Genomic DNA, 21,731 nt, shown 5'->3' with positions numbered 1-21,731 from the left:
TTAACTCTGAGAACATTAGTGTGTGATTGAGTCAGTGCTACTGAACCATCGACTCCATCGTCATAATATTATTTTCATGCTTAGTATTCATGTCTGTATATTGTATGTGTGTATATATTTCAGGGTAAATCTGTATTATTATCGTTCTAAGTTCTTTTGGTGGCCGCCAGTTACTGATTTCTGATATTTGGTATTGATATTCATATATATATATTTGTTTAGAATAAAAGAACTATATCACCATAGATTGTAATTGTTTGCGTTACCCACATCAATTTTGAGACAAAGGAATTTAATTGCTATATTTTGCTCAGCTTATCATTAAATTTATCAGATCAGTAAGAGTAATACTATTAATTTGCACTTTATGAATTTCTGATCTTTACATTATAATAAAGTAAACTCATTACCTCATCAATTGCTCAGATTTCTTGATTTATAGTGCACAGTAGCTTAACTTATAAATATTTTCTCCTAGTGATCTTTTGTCTGACTGTTATTTCAATATAAATTTGTTGTTGTTGTGTCATATTTATACAAGGTATTGATGATTGTTGATCTGTACTTGGGTTCAGGCAGGAATTGAGAAATTAAAAAAATAATTAAGTTTTCAAATACCATCTGCCTTACAAGTGAGGTACCACGGATTGGGAGGAACAGGTTCCTTGTTGCTGTTTTTCATAAATGAGTTCCTGAAAACAAGGTGGCGCCCTGAAGTCGGACATTTAAGCCAACCTCCAGTGAAGGTAGATTGGAATTAAGAAATTTTGAATTTTAGCTAGACCATAGTTAAGACCCACCCCCTTCTCCACTGAAATTAGCCAGGAAATTTAAGTAACAGAATTTGGAACGTTACAACCTTTGCCAATTACTCCAGATAATCTAGGTTAAACTATGGTATCCACAATAGCTGCTCCCCATTGAATTTTTATAACTATGGTGAATAATTTTAATGATAACCTCCCTTCACTAACATACAATTTTCATAGAGGCAGTTCTTTCTAAAAAATAAAATGTTAAGACTTACGTGTGGCAATCTTTTCGATGACACTATGGCAAAAGACACAGGAGCAGCCAGAGTCTGGTGGTAGGCTACTAGTCTACTGTTGTCTGTAGGCGGGCTGTACATGAGAGTATGCTGTATCAGGTGAAGGTACACTTGAGAATGGGGTTCAGGTATGCAGCCAGTCAGACAGTCAGGCCACTGAAACATGAAGTATTGCAATGTACAATGGAGAAAAATTGATTAAAACTTTGAAATGCACATTAGTCCAACAATCCTTACTTTTGAACATACCACATTCAGGTGCTAAACGATTTTGTTGAATTTTACCGAAATTCAAGATGTTTAAATTATGGAAACCACTTCATATTTGGTACACAATTTTCAAGTGAACTAAGATAGGACATTTTTACGATTGTATTGCACATACTGCAAGTGTTCTATAGATGTTAAGTGAGATAGCGCCTCAAGGTGAAACCAAGTCGAGCCTTAGCTAAAATCTCAGCGAACGAGCACCAAGTAAAAAAAAAGCTTGAGCCAAACTATTACTACAGCGATAATATCACAAGCGCAGAACACGTCTGCAATTTTGTGATCAAAAATTCACGGTTCTGCCGCAATTGCGGAGGCTGACACTAACCATTTTGGTCCATGCTCGTTTGCTCTTCTTGGTGCCGATTTTAAACTTCTCTTCTTCATCCCAGTTTGGCAGCATGCTCACACAGTTCACTGTCCTCGCATCCTCAGTAAGTGGTAGAAGATTCTCCTGGTCAAGTTCCATTTCGTTGAATAGCTTCTTACATGCCTCCAGGGCGACGGATCGTTTGGCATTTTCTTTGCTGCATTGAAACGTCCCCTACAAAATAATAGGTAGTTCAAACATTTTAAGCATAATCTGAATTAGGTTAGGGTAGGTAAAAAACATGAATTTGTTTCATTATTCGTTTTGTAATTGCGTAATTGCACTTCTGTTGTAATTGCGGTGTTAAAAATATAGGCATTTAATAAATGCATATGTATATTTCTTTGCTATAGGCCTACTGAAGAAGAAAAAATCTGTTTTCAATGGATGCTACTGTGAATGTTATGTAAATTATGGGCCAAAGTAGTCTAGTTCTTTAAATTACTAAGGTAAAAAAGAAGCAGCTAGGGTCAAGGACATCAGTTAGGAATACAAATTCATCCTCTTAATATTTTATAAAAAAAGTTCTATAAAATAATAATTTTTATAATATTTGTTGCTACTACGAATATCCTCATGAATATTTAAAATAATTGGAATCCAAACATATTTCTTCAATTTAAATTTGAATTCCATATTGAATTGGCGGAGTATTACCTGTAGTATCATATTTAAACATCCAAACAGTGGAAAGCTACGATTGTTAATAGCAAAATAACATGGTTAAGAGCTAATGTATAAGACGGTATAGCAAAATTATTTTCATGACATATTCTAAAGAATGATGCAGGACTCACACTCACTTTTCAACCTCAATCTTGCCTTAGTCTTTAAACTTGAGCTACAATCACCACCACATCACAATCAACCTGACTGACATACTATCAATGTAATTTACCTCTATGCAACCTTTCACTTTGCTCTCCATAGGTAAGTGGAGATAGCATTTGTATTGAGTGCCATTACGGCCTGATTCCATTTTCATAAACCAGTACGGTGTTATTTGTGTGAACTTGTCCGTCCTCAGATTCGCAAAGTATCTGGAAATTGAAATTATAATGTGTTAATAACGAGCAAACTAACAAGATCAATCTCAAGAATTGCAGTTTGGGTAACGATGAAGCATAACTGAAAAGCAAAACCTAACTTCAAATCAATATAAAATGGTTTATTTTACCTCTTTGCGTCGAACGATCCGTGTGTAGTTAGTACAACTACAGCTGTTTCATACCACTAGGGTACATCTTCAGGTTGTTGGTAGAACGTTAGATAAAACAGCATTCATTCATAGATGAACTTGTCAAAATAAATATGTCTATATACACAAAATACACAAAAAACATTTAAATAACACGAATTTACGAGCTTGGCCAAGTACGGAACACACGAGACAGGCGCCGATGGATGTTGCGTCATGACTGCAATTTACGATCCAGAGGCTAACCGGCTAACCCATCATGAAATTACAAATCAATATCAAATTAAACTACAATGAAACCGCACTAACTCGACAATTTGTCGACCAAAAAGTTATATAGTTATACAGAACATTGACATTTTTAATAGGTTTTAATAAATAAATACATAAGAGAGTGTGGGTAGGCCATAGAACAAGTAGAAAAACACTGTGCACACAATATATCGTCCCCTAAGGGACTTTGTCAAGTGTAGAGAAAGAGTTTATAAATTACAAAATGGTGGTCAACTATGCAGGGTTGCCACATCTCATTAGTCTATTTACAACTATGTACACAACTTTAAGTAAGCTAGTAGCTTACTTAAAAGTAAGCGTTAAGTAGCTAAACTTTAAGGTAAGCTAGCTGCTATCCTCCTTTTTACTACAATTTAAAATCCTGGCCTAGAGGCTTTCCTTAAACATATACATAAGAGACTAATTTTTACAAATAGATTTACTACAAACATAAGTATTTTTACATATTGAGAAAACAATCTTTGAAGAAATATCAAACATTCAACAATTCAAACTTGAAAAGACAAACACAATAAGACAAAGCCAGTTAAACGTGCACACTGTCAGCTGTTGACTGTCGACTGTCGAGTTACAAGGACTGCGAGTTAATGATGTTTTACTGTAGGCTTGTTGTAAATTGGTACATCATATAATTGATTATCACAATTAAACTTCTAAGCTCTAAAACAAGGCTAAGCTACATCTCCAAACCACCAAATTCTAATAAATGACTAGAAATCGCGATTTGATCTGCTGTATTCAGGAATCGAGTCTGAAGTATCCATTTTAGTTAAACCTGCTGTTCTCCTGCACCTGTGCAAGGCATTTAACATAATGGGAATATAGTATTTATGATTTTATAATTTAAGGGTTATTTTAGAAGGAGTATGCCCAGGGCCCAATATAGGGATTTTTCAGAGTCAAGCGAACACCCGAATAAGCGCCACCTAGGATTCCCCCCCACCCCACCGCCAAGAACATAACTTAACCCTATTTGTGAATTTTTTTCCCAAAAATTTTGGGAAGAACTTTTTTTATGAGTTTAGGTTAGAAGAATGCTTGCAATAAAAGACTTTTATCAACTAGGTACTGTTAATTATTTACAGAAATTTAACATTTTTACACTTTTTTTAACTCATCATATTTATACACTTTAGCAAATCCCAAAATTAACAATTTATTTCTAAATGTAAAATCAAATTTTACTGGATAACTTGGATACGATATAAGTATTTTTTATAAAGCCTATTACAGAAAAACAGGTGTAGGTATAGATGACAAGAGAGGAATTTTTAATTGAATACATTAATCATGTAGAAAACATGAATAACCAAAATGTATTATTACCTTGCCAAAAATAATACAGAATGTTCAATTTGAACAGTTCAAAAGTTCCTACCAGTTAAAAATTTACTCTCCTAGCTTTAATCTTGGCAAATTCTTTAATTGCTGAGTTGGTATCAGCTTAAAACACTCGTAATCATTCACTTATCAACAATCATCAAAACAATACCAATACGATACAGTATACAGCTAAGAGTGCAATACAACGTAACGTACTGCTCTGCTCTAGGAGGGGAGAGTGGTCAGGGGAAGAAGGGAGGGGGATGTTTCTAGTTGTGACAAGTGGCACTGCGCGCTTATCTCGAGCATGAGTCATGAAATGGAACCATAGAGATAGAACCATAAACTCAGGCGCCGCGCTGTACGCTGCTGAGTCTCAGCTCACTACAAATCGAAACTGCAATTCAATGCCTTGAGTCTTTGAGTTGAAGTGCTGTATATTGTACAAGTATACGCATTTTCAAGTGCTGTTGGTACAAACTGAATAAATGCCTTTGGTGTGGTGTTTTGGATACTTGAACTCTGAGCAAAAAAAAATTTAGTTGTTCACTTGTCAGTAAAGTTGTTTCCAATTTAGTCTTCTGAAAAAAAATGTGTCCCGTTGGCGCCACTTTTTTGTGGCACCATATGCGACCGCGTAATTCGCGTATGGGTTAAACCGGCCCTGAGTATGCCTCGCAAAATTATTGCCATTGCAGGAAATTATCACAGTGTCGCTGAAGTTGCAAGATTTGCACACAAAATGGTGTTGTGGTAGCTGGAGATGAGCTTAACTTTGCTGCAATACTGGTTGATGCAAGTTTTTATAACCAAATTAAGTTTTAGAATTGATAAAAATAAAGTAAGCATTGATTGTATAGTATATACTAGTCAATGATACAATTGAGAATTGATTTTCACAGAAGTTTCTATATTGTGTTTCATATAAATCTTGCACTCCTATTTCGGAATTGAGATTGGAAATATTTGGATTTGGTTAGACACGCCCAAAAAAAATGTACATAAACAATTATCACTAATTACATGCCAATTTGAATGTTTTGAGTCAGTAAAAATTTGTTTCATCTTATCTTACTAACGTTATAAATGTGAAATAATATTATAAATGTGAAAGTTTGTGTGTTTGTTTGAAGTTCAATCACACATTAACTACTGGACGGATTGGGCTGAAATTTGGCACGATGATAGTTCACATTTCCAATTAACAAACATAGGCATATTCTTATCGCCTATATTGGTTCTATGTAGTGATGGGCGGATCCAAGAAAATGTCGGTACCGGATCCGGATCCGGATCTTGAAAAATTCGGATCCGGATCTTCGGATCTTCGGATCCGGATCCAGATACACACTGTCATAAGAGCAGTTAAAAAAAAACGTAATTAACAGAATGCAAATTTAAATCATACTTTTATTATTTTTTATCACGTAGCTTCGGGTGAGATTAAAATACTAATGGGATATTTTTGAGACAAAATTATAGGCCGTTAGCTTATCATCCAGGTACAAAACTAAAAACTAGAGGTGTGAAGATATCCGAAAAATCGGGTCGGATTCAGTTCGGAAAGATACATGCCATTGCCATATATGTTATTTATTTGTATCAAGAGACAAACACTGAAACATGGCCTTGCCATATACGTTATTTGCACCAAGAGACAAACACTAAGACATGACCTTGCCATATAAGTTATTTGAATTAAGAGACAAACACTGAGACATGGCCTTGCCATATAAGTTATTTGCATCAAAAGACAAACACTGAGTCATAACCTTGCCATACAAGTTATTTGCATCAAGAGACAAATACTGAGTCATGGCCTTGCCATATAAGTTATTTGCATCAAAAGACAAACACTGAGTCATGGCCCTGCCATATAAGTTATTTGCATCAAAAGACAAACACTGAGACATGGCCTTGCCATATAAGTTATTTGCATCAAGTGACAAACTTTGAGACATGGCCTTGCCATATAAGTTATTTGCATCAAGAGGCAAACACTGAGACATGGCCTTGCCATACAAGTTATTTACATCTAGATACAAACATCGAGACATGGCCTTGCCATATAAGTTATTTGCATCAAAAGACAAACACTGAGTCATGGCCCTGCCATATAAGTTATTTGCATCAAAAGACAAACACTGAGACATGGCCTTGCCATATAAGTTATTTGCATCAAGAGACAAACGCTGAGACATGGCCTTGCCATATAAGTTATTTGCATCAAGAGGCAAACACTGAGACATGGCCTTGCCATACAAGTTATTTGCATCTAGATACAAACATCGAGACATGGCCTTGCCATATAAGTTATTTGCATCAAGAGACAAACACTCGGGGAAAAAACGGTCTTGTACATGGATACAGACAGCTTTGTGTTAGTAAAAAAATCTGGAAAAATCGGGGTTGTATAGTGATACAGACAGATTTGTGTTGGTAAAAAATCGAGGTTGTAGAGTGATACATACAGCTGTATGTTTAGTAATAAAATCGGTGTTGTACAGTGATACAGACAGCTTTGTGTTTAGTAAACAAATCGGGGTTGTACAGTGACAGACAGCTTTGTGCTAGTAAAAATATTCGGGGTTGTAGAGTGATACAGACAGCTTTGTGTTAGTAAAAAAATCGGTGTTGTACAGTGATACAGACAGCTTTTTGTGTTAGTAAAAAATCGGGGTTGTAGAGTGATACAGACAGCTTTGTGCTAGTAAACAAATCGGGGTTGTACAGTGATACAGACAGCTTTGTGTTTAGTAAACAAATCGGGGTTGTACAGTGATACAGACAGCTTTGTGCTAGTAAAAACATTCAGGGTTGTACAGTGATACAGACAGCTTTGTGTTAGTAAACAAATCGGGGTTGTACAGTGATACAGACAGCTTTGTGCTAGTAAAAACATTCAGGGTTGTAGAGTGATACAGACAGCTTTTTGTGTTAGTAAAAAATCGGGGTTGTACAGTGATACAGACAGCTTTGTGTTAGTAAAACAAATCGCGGTTGTACAGTGATACAGACAGCTTTATGTTAGTAAACAAATCGGGGTTGTACAGTGATACAGACAGCTTTGTGTTAGTAATCAAATCGGTGTTGTACAGTGATACAGACAGCTTTGTGTTGGTAAAAAAATCGATGTTGTACACTGATACAGACAGCTTTGTGTTGGTAAAAAATCGGGGTTGTACAGTGATACAGCCAGCTTTTTATGTTAGTAAAAATCGGGGTTGTACAGTGATACAGACAGCTTTGTGTTAATAAAAATCGGTGTTGTACAGTGATACAGACGGCTTTGTGTTTATTAATCAAATCGGTGTTGTACAGTGATACAGACAGCTTTGTGTTGGTAAAAAAATCGGTGTTGTACACTGATACAGACAGCTTTTTGTCTTAGTAAAAAATCGGTGTTGTACACTGATACAGACAGCTTTGTGTTGGAAAAAATCGGGGTTGTACAGTGATACAGACAGCTTGTTGTGTTAGTAAAAAATCGGGGTTGTACAGTGATACAGACAGCTTTATGCTAGTAAAAAAATCGGTGTTGTACACTGATACAGACAGCTTTTTGTCTTAGTAAAAAATCGGTGTTGTAAGATTTACCAACAGGGTGCAGCACTATTATTTTTTTTTTCATTTATGAAAACAGCTAATTTGAACTAAGCAGCAACAAAAAGATGTGATACACAATGAGAACTGTCAAAGTAGGATTGTTTACAGTTGTTTAGGTTTTTAATTTAATGAATAATTTGTGATATTTTGCGAATTATACCGTAAATTTAAAGAAGCAAATTTTATCAATCTGTGTCCTCCCCCATTGAAAACGCAAAGCTTGAGTATAACTGCAATAAGCATTTTATTCCTATATGCCAACCAATATAAAATAGGTGTAGGCTAAGGTTGAGTCCAAGTGTATGCTCATGGTATGTTTTTCCCCCCAATTAAAATTTACCTCAGATGTATAATTTAAAATTAATAAGACAATAAGAATCTTGTTACGGCAAAAAGCTTGTTTAACACAAGACCTACATAAAGTGACTTTTAATTCTTTTTTTTTTAATGTTGTTAATAGCTTAAACTTGCCAAATCCTATTGTAAAGGGTGTCCATCCAAATATGAAAATATCTGTGGATATAAAGGGGTGTTCACTGTACAACTTTGAACCAACCAACAAAAATGAAATTTTAAAAATAATATTTTCTTTGAAAAATAAGACATCGGTGGGTTGGGATGAAGTTCCCATTTCACTCATCAAAGCAGTAGCAAATAAAATTGCTGAACCCCTCTCAGATATAATTAATAAATGTTTTGAATGTGGTATTTTCCCGGAAAAATTGAAATACTCTCATATTACTCCGATATACAAAAAAGGGGCTAGAACCGATATAAATAACTACCGCCCAATATCTGTTTTAAGTAATTTTTCAAAGATATTTGAAAAAGTTATCAATTTCCGGCTAGTAAACTATTTTAACAGCAATGATTTGTTTTATGAAAAACAGTTTGGGTTTAGAAAGACATTCAGCACCAACAGTGCACTGATTGAATTTATCAATGATGTTACAGGGGCTTTGGACAGGTCTGAAACTACTGCTGGTGTTTTCTGTGACCTGTCTAAGGCCTTTGACTGTGTGGATCATTCAATTTTGCTTTCTAAATTAAAAGACTACGGTATAAAGGGTAAAAGTTTTTCTTTATTAGACTCTTATTTACAGAACAGAAAGTATAGAACAATAGTGACCAAAAACGGTGTGAAACATATGTCAAACTGGAATTTATCTAATTATGGTGTACCTCAAGGGTCAATATTGGGCCCTCTGTTTTTCCTGATCTTTATTAATGACCTTCCATAAGCTATTGGCAGAGATTTAATCTTATTTGCTGATGATACAACAGCAATCATAAGAGAGGATTCAGTAAATAACTTAATTGTATCAATAGAAAACACTTTGGATTGTATGAAAAATTGGTTTACAGATAATGGTTTAAAGCTGAATATTGACAAAACTCATATAATTAAATTTTCTTTAAAAAACAATGTAATTCTTGATAAAATTCCAAATTTAGTAGAATCTCATAGATTTTTGGGTGTATTGCTTGATACTCATATTAATTGGAAGATTCACATAGATAAGATGAAAGGCAAACTAAGATCTATTTCTTTTGCTTTCTTTCACCTGATAAACTGTGTACCTCAGGATACATGTATCACAGTTTACTATGGATACGTTGAATCCATCTTGAGGTATGGAATCATACTGTGGGGAGTGTCAACAGAAGTCAAATCCCTACTAATTTTACAGAAAAAAATTATTAGAATCTTAACCAAATCAAGAAGGAGAAAATCATGTAAAAACCTGTTTAAAAATCTTAGAATTCACACCATTTTTGGATTATACATAAATGAAATTCTAAATTGGATACATAACACTTAGGAAAATTTGTCAGATGCAGTCAAATTTACACATAATTATAATACAAGGAATAAATATAATTTCAGATTACCACATCACAAATTGACGACTTTTAGGAACAGCCCTCAATATATGGGACTTAGATTGTACAATGAATTACCCCTGTATCTTAAAAATTTAAATGCTACTCATTTCAAAGATAAAATAAAAGATAAAATAATTGAGAAAGCCTACTATTCACTTGACGAATTTTTGGAGAACCCTATAATGTAGATAAAAATTCTCTGATATCCTACATGAGTTTATTTTAATTATTTTAACTATTAATTTTACTATATAATACATCACTATGACGAAACACCTGTTCTTATGTATGAAATGTACTTTATAAAGAACGTATTGTGTAAATAAAATATGTCTTATGTCTTAAAGCGGTCCAAATCTTACCGGTTCACATGTGAAATGGCCGACAGAGCTGTGATGGTCGGGCCATTTGGTCCGAGTGGCGCAAAGGTTTCAAGACCTTTTATATTGCTGAACAGAGTCGCATCAATTTCGTCTTTGTCAGGCTCATCCCTCAACAAATACTGTCCCCCACAGAGCAACTGGAAATATAATGAGGTAAATTAACCCAACATCATTCAAGTAATATATAATTTAACCAACTTAAAACTTTCTGAGAGGGTGAGCGCATGAATTAATGCTGCCCAGCATACTGCCTCTGCTTAAACTATTGCAAAATATCTTAAGCTCAAAAAGCGCTCAACAAAGATTAACAAAATACTTTCTACTAAGATCGTAAATTCCACAACAACTGTAACAATAACTACAACATTAAGTATTTGGTACTCTTGGCAAAGAGCTGTATGCCAGAATAAGTTTGATTTGGTTTTTAGGGTTGCAGAATTACTTGTACAGAGGGCGAGTCTTCTAAATCAGTAACACATAAAAATGTGAATATTTCATGGTCACTGAACACTTTGTCAATCAGAAAAAAAGGGAAGATTAAAATCAATGTACTGTATATAGGTAAGCCTGTTCTTACCCAAAACAAAAACTAACCTTTGTCAGGTATTAGTTATATATAATCTTACTCACTCTGCGTAACTCTGCTTCGACCTTTTGAAATGTTGAATGTTTCTCATCAAACTTTGGGTCGTTAGTCATGATGATGTATCGGCTGGTAGAATGTCGTGCTCGTCCCTTGCTCTGCACATACGACCGGAAGTCCATCGGGGGATCAAACATTATCACGGTGTTGCAGCTGGAGACATCCATACCCTCTTCTACCACGTTGCTGCCGACTATGACATTCAAAAGTCCTGAGTTGAACCTGAAAAGATGATTTTCCAATATCATATAAACCGGTAATTTTACATTGTCAGACGGCTTGGAGCAAGGAGATACTACCCACTTAGGGCTAAAAATAAACCTGGGTATTTCAACGAATCTATTACGTTGTCGCTTATCAAAATGGACATAATACATTTTAAAACCAGGCAGATTCAATTTAGATTGAGCTAGAAAAAGTTTAAGGGTTCCCTGTTCAGGAATAGGGATGGGAGTAAATAAATTATCACAATTGAGCTCTCAAACTATTTTTCACTAACCAAAAAATTGTTAAATAGCACCCAAATTGTATGAGTGTATTATTGCATACTTAGCTGTCATATACATTGGGCAATTTTATAATTTTATAACAATACTGGAAAGCTCCTTTTATTGAAGGCCAAATGACAAACAAAATTTGTAATCCATATCCTGGTCTTGTTACTATCTAACGTAACAATACTGGAAAGCTCCATTTATTGAAGGCCAAATGACAAATAAAATTTGTAATTCGTATCCTGGTCTTGTTACTATCTAACGTAACAATACTGGAAAGCTCCATTTCTTATCCTGGTCTTGTTACTATCTAACGTAACAATACTGGAAAGCTCCATTTATTGAAGGCCAAATGACAAATAACATTTGTAATTCTTATTCTGGTCTTGTTACTATCCAATGTAACAATACTGGAAAGCTTCATTTATTGAAGGTCAAATGACAAATACATTTTAGAAATGAAATATAATAAGGTCTAGTACAAAAAACAAAAGCCAAAATAATCTTTAAATAAAAACATAATACCTGTTTTCTGACTTACTTGTCAAGAACTCTGTCGTTGTAGGTCTTTTGTACTAGATTTTCTTTTGTGTCTTTGAAAGGATTTGAAACAGCATACCCGACGACAAAGTCAGATTGTATGTGGCTTAGTTTTGGGTTTGCTTTAGCGGCATTCTGAAAAAAAATTATTAAATTAAATTAAATAGAAGAAATTGAAATGAGTAATACTCTTAAATATATTAATATTTAATGATGTTAAACATTTTCAACATTTATCATAATGACATGAATTTAGAATTAAGTTATTTTTGAATTTATTTACACTACTTTCGTTTCTAATACTGCTGGGGAGGGAATGCATGAATTTGATTCCAATATAATTAGGACTTTCCTTAAATTTGTCTTTTTTATGTTTTTTAGTTATGAAGTTTAGTTTGTTTCTAGTGTTATAATTATGTACGTCTTTCTGTCTTTGAAGTTCTGATTCATGATTTTTAACATACATTATCGTCTTATAAATATAGAGACTGAAAACAGTAAAGAACTCTAATTCTTTAAAATGATTTTTACAGGATTCGTTTATATCGAGATTAAGGATACACCTAATGGCTTCTTTTTGTAAATGTAAAATTTTGTTTGAATTGAATTTACTTGTTCCTCCATAAATTTCTATACCGTAAGAAATATGTGAGTGAATAGTAGCAAAGTAAACGTTTCTTAAGATATATAATCTGACTGTTGCATAATGGATATAAGCGTCTAATAGCAAAAATACTTGAGCTGATTTTATTACATAAGTTGTCAACATGTGAGGTCCAATTAAGTGTGCTATTTAAGGTGAGGCCTAAAAATTTAGTTTCATAAACAAAATTATTAAACAGCTCTTTTCTAGATTTTTTAGATTCAAACTCAATGAACGTTGTTTTATTTTCATTTAGTAAAAGATTTTTTTCATTCAAGTAATCTTTAATTATTGTGAGTGAATCATGAGTTTTATTTTTAAGAAGCTCCATATTCTTATCATAAATCGACATACTTATGTCATCTGCATACAAGCACAGAGTATTATTTTCTACATGTTCCAATAAATGTTTTGGCATCCCTCCCAAGTAGCACAAGAACAAGAATGGGCCCAACACTGATCCTTGTGGCACTGAGTATTTTACTGTCCTAACCTCAGATTTAATATGGTACATTTTATTCCTACTTAAATGAACAATGTTAACAAACTGTTGGCGTCCCTCCAGATAAGATTCAATCCAGCTTAACTCTTTGCCACCAATTCCATACATTTTAAGTTTATTTAGTAACTTTAAATGGTGCACGCTGTCAAATGCCTTGGACACATCCAAAAAGGCACCAATTACTTTGTTGTCATCATCCAACTTTTCTAACACATTTTCAATATAAGATATAAGTGCTGTAGTGGTGGATTTGTTTTTTCTATAACCATGCTGCTCTTTATCTAATAAGTTATTAATTTCAAAACAATCCACTAGCTGAAAAAGAAAGCATTTTTCAAATAATTTTGAAAGAGCTGGTTGAATTGCCAGTGGTCGATAGTTATTTGGATCTTTTTTGTCTCCTTTTTTGTATACCGGGATAATTATTGAAATTGTCAGCTTATCAGGATAAACACCTGTTATAAGTGAAGTATTAATGACGTGTAAAAGTGGCTTTAATAAAACAGATTTAGATTCTTTTATTATTCTAATCGGAATTTCATCATAACCTGATGACCATTTAGGTTTTATTTGGTCTATTATGGATATTAAAATTGGTTCATCAATTGTTTTGCACTTAAACTTAGTGTTTGAAGCAAAATTTTTAGAACTAGTTTGCGTTTTATTCAGGAACTACTTTACGGAACTACTTTCTCAATGTGCGGAGCATAAAGAAGGGCGGAGTGATACGGACCGGTGACTACTTTCTTGGGAACCTATGAACCTATTTGTGTTGCCAGCTGATTAGAAACAGCCAATGTTAGAAATCAGGATTTAATAAGCGATATATCGAACCGCATCGAAATCGATATTTAATCCGATAATACCTCACAGGTTAGGCCTATATTATGTTGAATTACATCGACGGTACAGTAAGTTATTACACTTATTAATAAAACGCAGATTGAACACTGATCTAATTTAGGCATGTGGAGAAGGTAGGTGGGGGTTTATGAATATTCGTGACTACATTAAGTGATTTGAAGTAAGGTTAGATTAGGAAGGTAGGTTATAAATGTAGGTTATAGGTAGGTGATCGGGTTGTTTATTTGTGTTGCACCATATCATTTTTATCTTTTGGAATAGTTGGTTAAACGGGGAAACGATTTCAAAAATGCTTGCATATGGTCTTAACAAACCATCTACAGTATCCTAGCATTGACTTTATATAAAGTCAATGGTTCTAGCAAATTACTACATAAAAACCAAAAGAAAAGAACATTTGGATTTGGACCTTTGACGATGACAAAACTAACATATAATTTATGAAATGTGAAAAGTTGTACATCATTAAATACTACTAGAGGTCGTCCAGTGGTCGAAACTCGACCAAAAATATTTAATGTACAGACTTCTTTCTTTTCATTCCACACTTTGAATAGAACATGTGATTGGAGTTTCTTCCATTTGTTTTGATTTTCTGTTTATATTTCGTTGTTATTTCGTCACCAGCATGGCAACTCATAATATCCATGTCAAATTTTTCAAAATTTTAACTTCATTTTTTGTGCTTATTTTTGAGCCTATTTTAATTTATAAAGGGATTCTGCACACCTACAGGAAAATAGCTTTCTAACAGTATGCGTAGATTTTCCCTACGATGCACACGAGCTGAGAAAAAAGGTTTTAAAGAAACATGCTTGCCTATTAATATATAGATAGATTCTGTAATATTAATAATTGTTCGGCAAATCCTCATTTTAATGGCTCGGCTGAAATGGAATCTGCATTTTGAGAAACAGTAATTTGGTAACAATTCAGTAATTTCAAATGTTGATAACAGTAGCCTATCCTATATAAATACTGTTATTTGATTGCCAAGCCTTGGACTATACATACGTCCAGTTACAACCGTAATAATAAGTAAATAATTAATTACCTGGGCTTATAGAAGTACACTTTTAATCACGGTATGGATAATTGTCTAGGCCTGTCCAGAAGTAGACTACTAATTTCTAATTATATTATCTACATTGTATATTTAAGACATGTCTTCCCTTCTTATTATTATTCTGTTTTCACTTAAATCAGCTGAATGCGATGTTTACTTATTACTTATGTTTAGGCCCAAATTTCAGCCATCTTATTTTATTGTTCAATAAGCCATAGTCTTTTTGCAGTTTTTACACATTGAAATTCATGATTGATAATTCAGTTAATTTTAGTCTTTTAAAGGTGTTTTACATTTGAGTCTTACACCCCCATGTTAAATTTGTAGCCAGCTTTTTCATCAAAATCTTCTGTATCCAATGGCCAATGGTTTTATTAAGGCCAGTATTAAAATGCCGTCTCTAAATCGTCCTAATAATGGTAGAAGACCTACATTCCAGTTACATTACAATCATATCCTCCATCAAGAATACTTGGTGTTTGATACTCTTTGCCATATTATCATATTGCTTGTTTCCTCTATTACATTTGTATTTGGAATGATTTAATTATCATCTGTTATATTCATTGTTTTTTTCAAAAATATACACAACTAGCTGAGTACCTTCGTACGGGGTTGGTATACAATGCTTATTGTAGTTAAATACTTTGCATTTGCAATGAGAGAGGACACGTTTTGAGAAAATTCGGTTTACTATAATCTACGGTATACTTATACTATAGTATATAAAACATCTACCATAGCCATATGTTCTAACACTTCACCTAAACATTAGAAAGAAGTAAAGTTCTCACACTCAGGTTTTTGTTGCTGCTTGGTTCAAATTAGCTGTTGTCATAAATGTATAAAGAACTAATGGTGCTGCACCCTGTTGGTAAACCTATTGAATATCATAGAAACAACTTGTGTAGTTGAAACAGCTGGCAAAAATATTTAATTCCTTTTTAATATGAATACTCATAAGGTTAACATGGGAAAATCTAGAGCCGCTGGGGCGGAGCCCGAAAGGATTTTTGAGGTAAGAATATGTCTATATGTTAATCGGGAATGTGAGCTATCATCATACCAAATTTCAACACAATCCGACCAGTAGTTAATGTGTGATTGAACTTCAAACAAACAAACAAATAAACAAACACACAAACTTTCACATTTATAATATTAGTATGATTACAGTCCACTTAAAGCTCTTTAGTTATTTTATATTATAAGTTTATTTTCAACGCAACACAGTTACCCAACACTTGGTATTAACAATCATAAATTATTTCTAGCAAAGAAAGCTGAGTTTAACCGATTGCAAGGGTTGAAATGAAGACCAATGTTTATGTTGCACAGTTTAATTTAAATGTCAAATTCCCCCCCCCCCCCTGTTGTTATACTTTAATACTCGTTTTTTTAATAGTTACTGTTTTTTGATACTTTAATACTTTAACCGATTGTAAGGGTCAAAAATTAAGTCAAATGTATTTGTTGTAGGCTACAGTTGAATTTGAATGTTAAACTTCCTTTCTCTTTTAAATTCCCTTTTTGGATGTTAATATCAGATTCCAAATACTGTAATATTTTCCTGGTCAAAACTACCATATTGGAAGAGGTATCTGAATAACAAGATGTAGTAAAAACAAATTTCAAATTTGAATTGTTATAATTTTAATCAATAAAACAAGTATTAGTACATCTATCGACTTTTTTACATTTAGTTACTTATACAAATATCAAATCACGTTTGTTCCGCTCAACTGGCTTTCACCTCTCTGAAAGCAACCCTAGTTTTATTACATATTCCAGTTGAATTTGAATACCCCTAAATAAATTTGGAATAAGAAGATGAAATATAAAACTTGAACTTACACTGAGCAGTTTGTGCAATATTTTTGCCGTGAATCGTCTTTTGACAAATATGATTACTGAGTCATCCTTTTTCAATTTCTCTAAAATTTGGAACAAATTTAGGACTTTTGGGGAAGAATACCGATTTATAAGTTCCAATTCACTCCTTTTACCCATCTCATTCTCAAGTATCTTCCTGCAAACAAACGAACATTTGTGACATTAGTTGAATGAACAAATAAAATTAAAAATAGTATAACATAAGTAACATTAGTACTGAAAGTAAAAAAAAAAAAAATGTTTTATAAAAAGTTCCCTATGAGTATAGTAAAGATTAGACATGTTAAAATTGTGAGAACAATTGAAATCCTGTTCTAACAACAAAGAAAGTCTAATCATACATTCAAACAAGTAATAAATTAAGACAATAGTAAAAAACTATTAAGACAAATTCAAGATTAAAATGTCAAACTAAACTACACAGATCAGCTGTTTCCCAGTTAATGATATAATTTTTAGTACAATATTACACATACTGTAGAACTAAAGAATAGAACAAGTCAGTCCTTTCAAGCTACCACAATAAATATCAGTTACTATCACGATTGACAAAAGAATACTGTATAAGTAATCAAAGGCATCGCCAGAGAAGTAGACACACTTTTACATGTTTTCAAGATATTTTTGAGTTTAAATTTATCAACTGCCTAGAAGACTCCCAAAGACACCACACAAGCTGGCAAAATGTACATAGAACCAGTCGACAAAAAAAGGTAATTAATATAATTCAAGTTGAAACTGGGATGATAAAAACAAATGTAAATTTATTTTGTATTTGGGCAACAGAACAAATAAAAGCATTGAACTTTTTTAAGCATCGACAATAAATATTTTTACAAGAATATAAATAGCCTAGTTAATGGTCATAAAACTAGGTCTACATAAAATATAAGCTAAAAAACTAAAACACAATTTTCCTCTCCTCTAAAAATCCAAGAGGGAATAAAAGCAATTTTTTAAAGCCAATTATAGAATTGTTTTAAAAACATCGAGTGAGTTGGATATAATTGAAAAATTTTACTGAGTCTGTTGTAAAACTTTCTGTGACATTAATATGTGGATTTTTAGACTCAAATTTAATTATACAGCTATATTTTTGAAAAGAAGCATCATGAATGAAAAATATAGCTTATCAGCCAACAAAACCACTATTTTTGCTATGCCAGATTTTTTCATAACAAAATAAACATACAAAACAAGTTTGGATATACTTAAGGTCAAAATCTGGGAATGTTACAAAATTTTTGGGAAATTAATCAGGTGTTAAGTTAAGACAGCTGATACAGCCCAGGAGGTCATACAAGAAATCTCACCCTTATTTCATGAGACACTGGTTATAGTTTGTCCAATGTTAAATTTAAATTTCTAAACAATAAGTTAATCAGCATGTAAGAGAAAAATATGTAAAGAACCTACTGGAAAAAAATCAGGTTAGTGAAGATAGCGTTGAACACAGTCCTCAACACTTCCGATTCGCAGTCGTGAATGATCTTTTGCATCTGGATAAGACGAGCGAGTACAGCAACGTAGCCTCCATACGTTCCCAATTGATCCATGTTGACCTGTTATAAAAAAAGTTTATCCGTGGGTTTTTAAGCCAGTGACTGCAGTGAGAATCTAATAATGTTCGGTTGCCATACCTGCAGTATCAAAGAGAAAACAGTTGACTCTAACCCGAAAAGAGAGTCGGATTAACAAAGTCAAACGTACTAAATTTAACCTACAAAGCTTAGAAAATTAACTTATCAAGTATTATTAAGCCCTCCTCGATTGGGGTGTTCAAATTCAGTTTAGGAATTATTTAACAAACAAAGCAATTAAATAAAAATACCAATTTGATTTTACATATTAACTGACACATGTAGCTTAAATCTTGTAGGCCAAAATATTGTTAAATAGTTAGTTTGAAATTAAATCAGGCCTAACTGCAAAGGGTAGGCTGCTGAAAAATTCAGATTTGAAACCTTTGAGTTAAATTTTTGGATAGTAAATCGAAACGCAGTAATGTACTTGTTCTGCTAGGTAGGCTTAATCACAACTGTTTACTGTAAGGATTGCAGAATCGGACTGGAAAGATGCGAGTTTCCTGTCACACATGAATCAAATTGCAGTATTGTACACATAGTGGCCGAGTCATACATACTTAGACTACAGAGTGTGTAGGACGATCAACTATCGGATCATCAAGTCAACTATAACACGTACGTAAAAAGTAGATTAAAAGACCTCAAGTTGTTTTACTGACAAAATAAGGCAATCTGGACAGTGAAAATGTGTCTATATTCTAGTTAGATGGGGGGAAACAATTTATTCACTAATTTTATCTACCACTCTAATATAAGGTCAAAGCGAGACCAAGGTGGAAAAGCCACACCCTGTCAAAACAGACATTACACAATTCATAGCGGAGCTTGCACACACACCAACACCGTGACCTTGTATTCTGAGACTATGCTAATATAGTATACAAACTTATTGTTAAAAATATTAACCCTCCGAGTGTCCCTTGTTTTGGCCTTAATGTCTGCCTATTTTTAGCTCATTTGCAAGGTTTTATTAAAACGGATCTGAGAAGCTTAAAAACAATGTTAATTATACTGTTTTATATACCATTTTGTTTGGAAAATCATGGGCTTCAATATTATATATAAAACATAAGGAACATTTGTTTAAAAAAAAATTTTTAGGTAAAAAAAAATATTTTGGAAAATTAAAAAAAAAAAAAAAGTTTGCGCTCAATGAAATTGTATAAATTATAGGCCTATAAATATTTGAAAATAGCCACTTTGTTCTAAACTTTATGAGGATTACAAATATATAATCATATAGTGAGGTAAGTTATCAAATAAATAAGTTATGAGTGAAAAACAGATTTCAGTACATTGCGTTTAGCTAAGAATGCATAGCATAACCATAGCTAGGAATCTGGCTGATAATTTACATCAATATCACTACCTACTTCTTCAGGATCATCAACCAGCCCTTCAAAATCACTTAAATCTTCTTATAATGCACCACGTATTTCACTACTTTTGATTTTTAACACTAAAACAATGATAAACGTAATAAAACACATCAGTCATCGGTCCGAGGATAACCAAGCTGTTTACGAATACGCACGTCAGCTGTCTGCTACAATTACGATCGGCTCGGAGAACATACAGCGCTGAGACAGACCTCTGGAGAAAGCTTATAATTTAACGAAAAGAACGATACCTAACTCGATCCAGTTCAATCCGATTCAGTCAGTCATAGAGCCTTTTTGTAAACAGTGTTCGTGAGTCGCTGCAGCGACGCATGGCACTCGGAGGGTTAAAGACAGACAAGACAAAAATAAATAGGACTTGACAAAAGATGTGTATTTATTTGGACACTGTTTACAAAAATCATAATAATAAAATAAAACATATGTTAATTCAAAGAAGGTAGTTTTAACATAAGAAAGAAGGCAGGCATAGATTATTACACTTATTTTAAGTACTGTGCATGCAATTACAGAGGAAATATTAAATATCAAATAGATTTTCAATTTTAATTTTTTTTATCCCGAATAAACCTATATTTAAAGAAGCAAACATATTATAAACTTGGATCTAGAATGTGGTAAAACTAAATCTTATAAATAGCTCAACAATCAGAACCACAAAAAATTTAAATTGCACAATTTGTCAATTTGCATGTAAATAAATATAAAATCGTATCAGATTAAAAACTTACTACAATATCCAGCAGCACATTTCTCAGCTCTTTGTTCGTCTTCTTTGCCTTGTCAAACACCTGGATAGTGCCTATCGGCTGAACGACTTTGTTCGCTGTATCGACATCACTCAATTTACACGAGTTAATAAAATGTGTCCATTTTTCAAATAGATTATTTCTTTTAATATACACTCTTCCTCGAGTGTCGTTATCTAAGTAAGTACTCTTGTACTCCCGAGGACTCGTCGAGAACCTGCAATGGCGACAAATTTAAATAACAATAAATACTATAGTTCTGTGGAAGTGGCAATTTAAGATTTGGGCGGATTAGGGTTGTTGAATACTAACAAAACATAATTTGAATTTGGTTCAGATAATATTCAGGTTGAACTTAAATTAAGAGTAGGCTATTACAGTTTTGATTATTGTTTTTGGATTACTTGTCCTTTTGAACAAACTACAAGTGGTCTGACGACACTCCAATCTTTTGTACCTTATGCATTATTAGATGTGATGAGTAAATAAAGAATTTGAATTTGAACTATATTTACTTTAAAAAGGCAAAAGAACTGGATTGTTGTAACAATCTAAAACTTTGACCTGTTTTATCTTTTCAAAATAAAATTAGGATTACAGTTTCATATTGAATTATGATTTTTACAGTTATACAAAACTAGAAAATAATTTTGTTTCATATCCTTCAGATCATCACCCAATGATACATTGGAAAGCCATGTATTTGGTTGTGTTGGTAATGGTAAAATAAAGGAATTTTGAATCTTTGATCTTAACAAGTCAAGTCTTGAATCTGTGATTTAAACTTTTAACAAATACAATATATAGAACCTACAGTGGCATTAAATAATATTTATTTATTTTAGTTTAAATTAATTACAAAACTAATTATTTCCACAACTATTTACGTCAAGGCAACATGGTTATCATGTCCTGCGATAAGGATTTGCTTGCTTGACGATTACATGAAGGGAAACCATCAGAGCACCAAGTTGA

The 21,731-nt window shown here is 33.1% G+C and overlaps 1 protein-coding gene across 3 annotated transcripts in view; it reads right to left on the bottom strand.

Annotated features, from left to right (window-relative positions):
• LOC128991755 (endoribonuclease Dicer) overlaps positions 1 to 21,731 on the bottom strand; it is a 76,838-nt gene that overhangs the window by 37,778 nt on the left and 17,329 nt on the right. For all 3 annotated transcript variants that reach the window (XM_054414928.1, XM_054414927.1, XM_054414929.1), the window contains exons 6-14: positions 20,739 to 20,973; positions 18,438 to 18,583; positions 16,983 to 17,157; positions 12,055 to 12,188; positions 11,007 to 11,241; positions 10,356 to 10,513; positions 2,584 to 2,725; positions 1,644 to 1,859; positions 1,028 to 1,204 (exon numbers count right to left, since the gene is read on the bottom strand). In XM_054414928.1, the coding sequence (XP_054270903.1) occupies positions 1,028 to 1,204; positions 1,644 to 1,859; positions 2,584 to 2,725; positions 10,356 to 10,513; positions 11,007 to 11,241; positions 12,055 to 12,188; positions 16,983 to 17,157; positions 18,438 to 18,583; positions 20,739 to 20,973 (1,618 nt within the window). The remainder of the gene's footprint in view (positions 1 to 1,027; positions 1,205 to 1,643; positions 1,860 to 2,583; positions 2,726 to 10,355; positions 10,514 to 11,006; positions 11,242 to 12,054; positions 12,189 to 16,982; positions 17,158 to 18,437; positions 18,584 to 20,738; positions 20,974 to 21,731) is intronic.

Source organism: Macrosteles quadrilineatus, unplaced genomic scaffold, assembly GCF_028750875.1.
Source record: "Macrosteles quadrilineatus isolate MER2022 unplaced genomic scaffold, UCM_ALF_1.0 Scaffold_4__1_contigs__length_99947679, whole genome shotgun sequence".
Lineage (NCBI taxonomy): Eukaryota > Metazoa > Arthropoda > Insecta > Hemiptera > Cicadellidae > Macrosteles > Macrosteles quadrilineatus.
The sequence above is the reverse complement of the archived record's forward strand: the minus strand, read 5'-3'. Positions and strand labels throughout refer to the sequence as shown.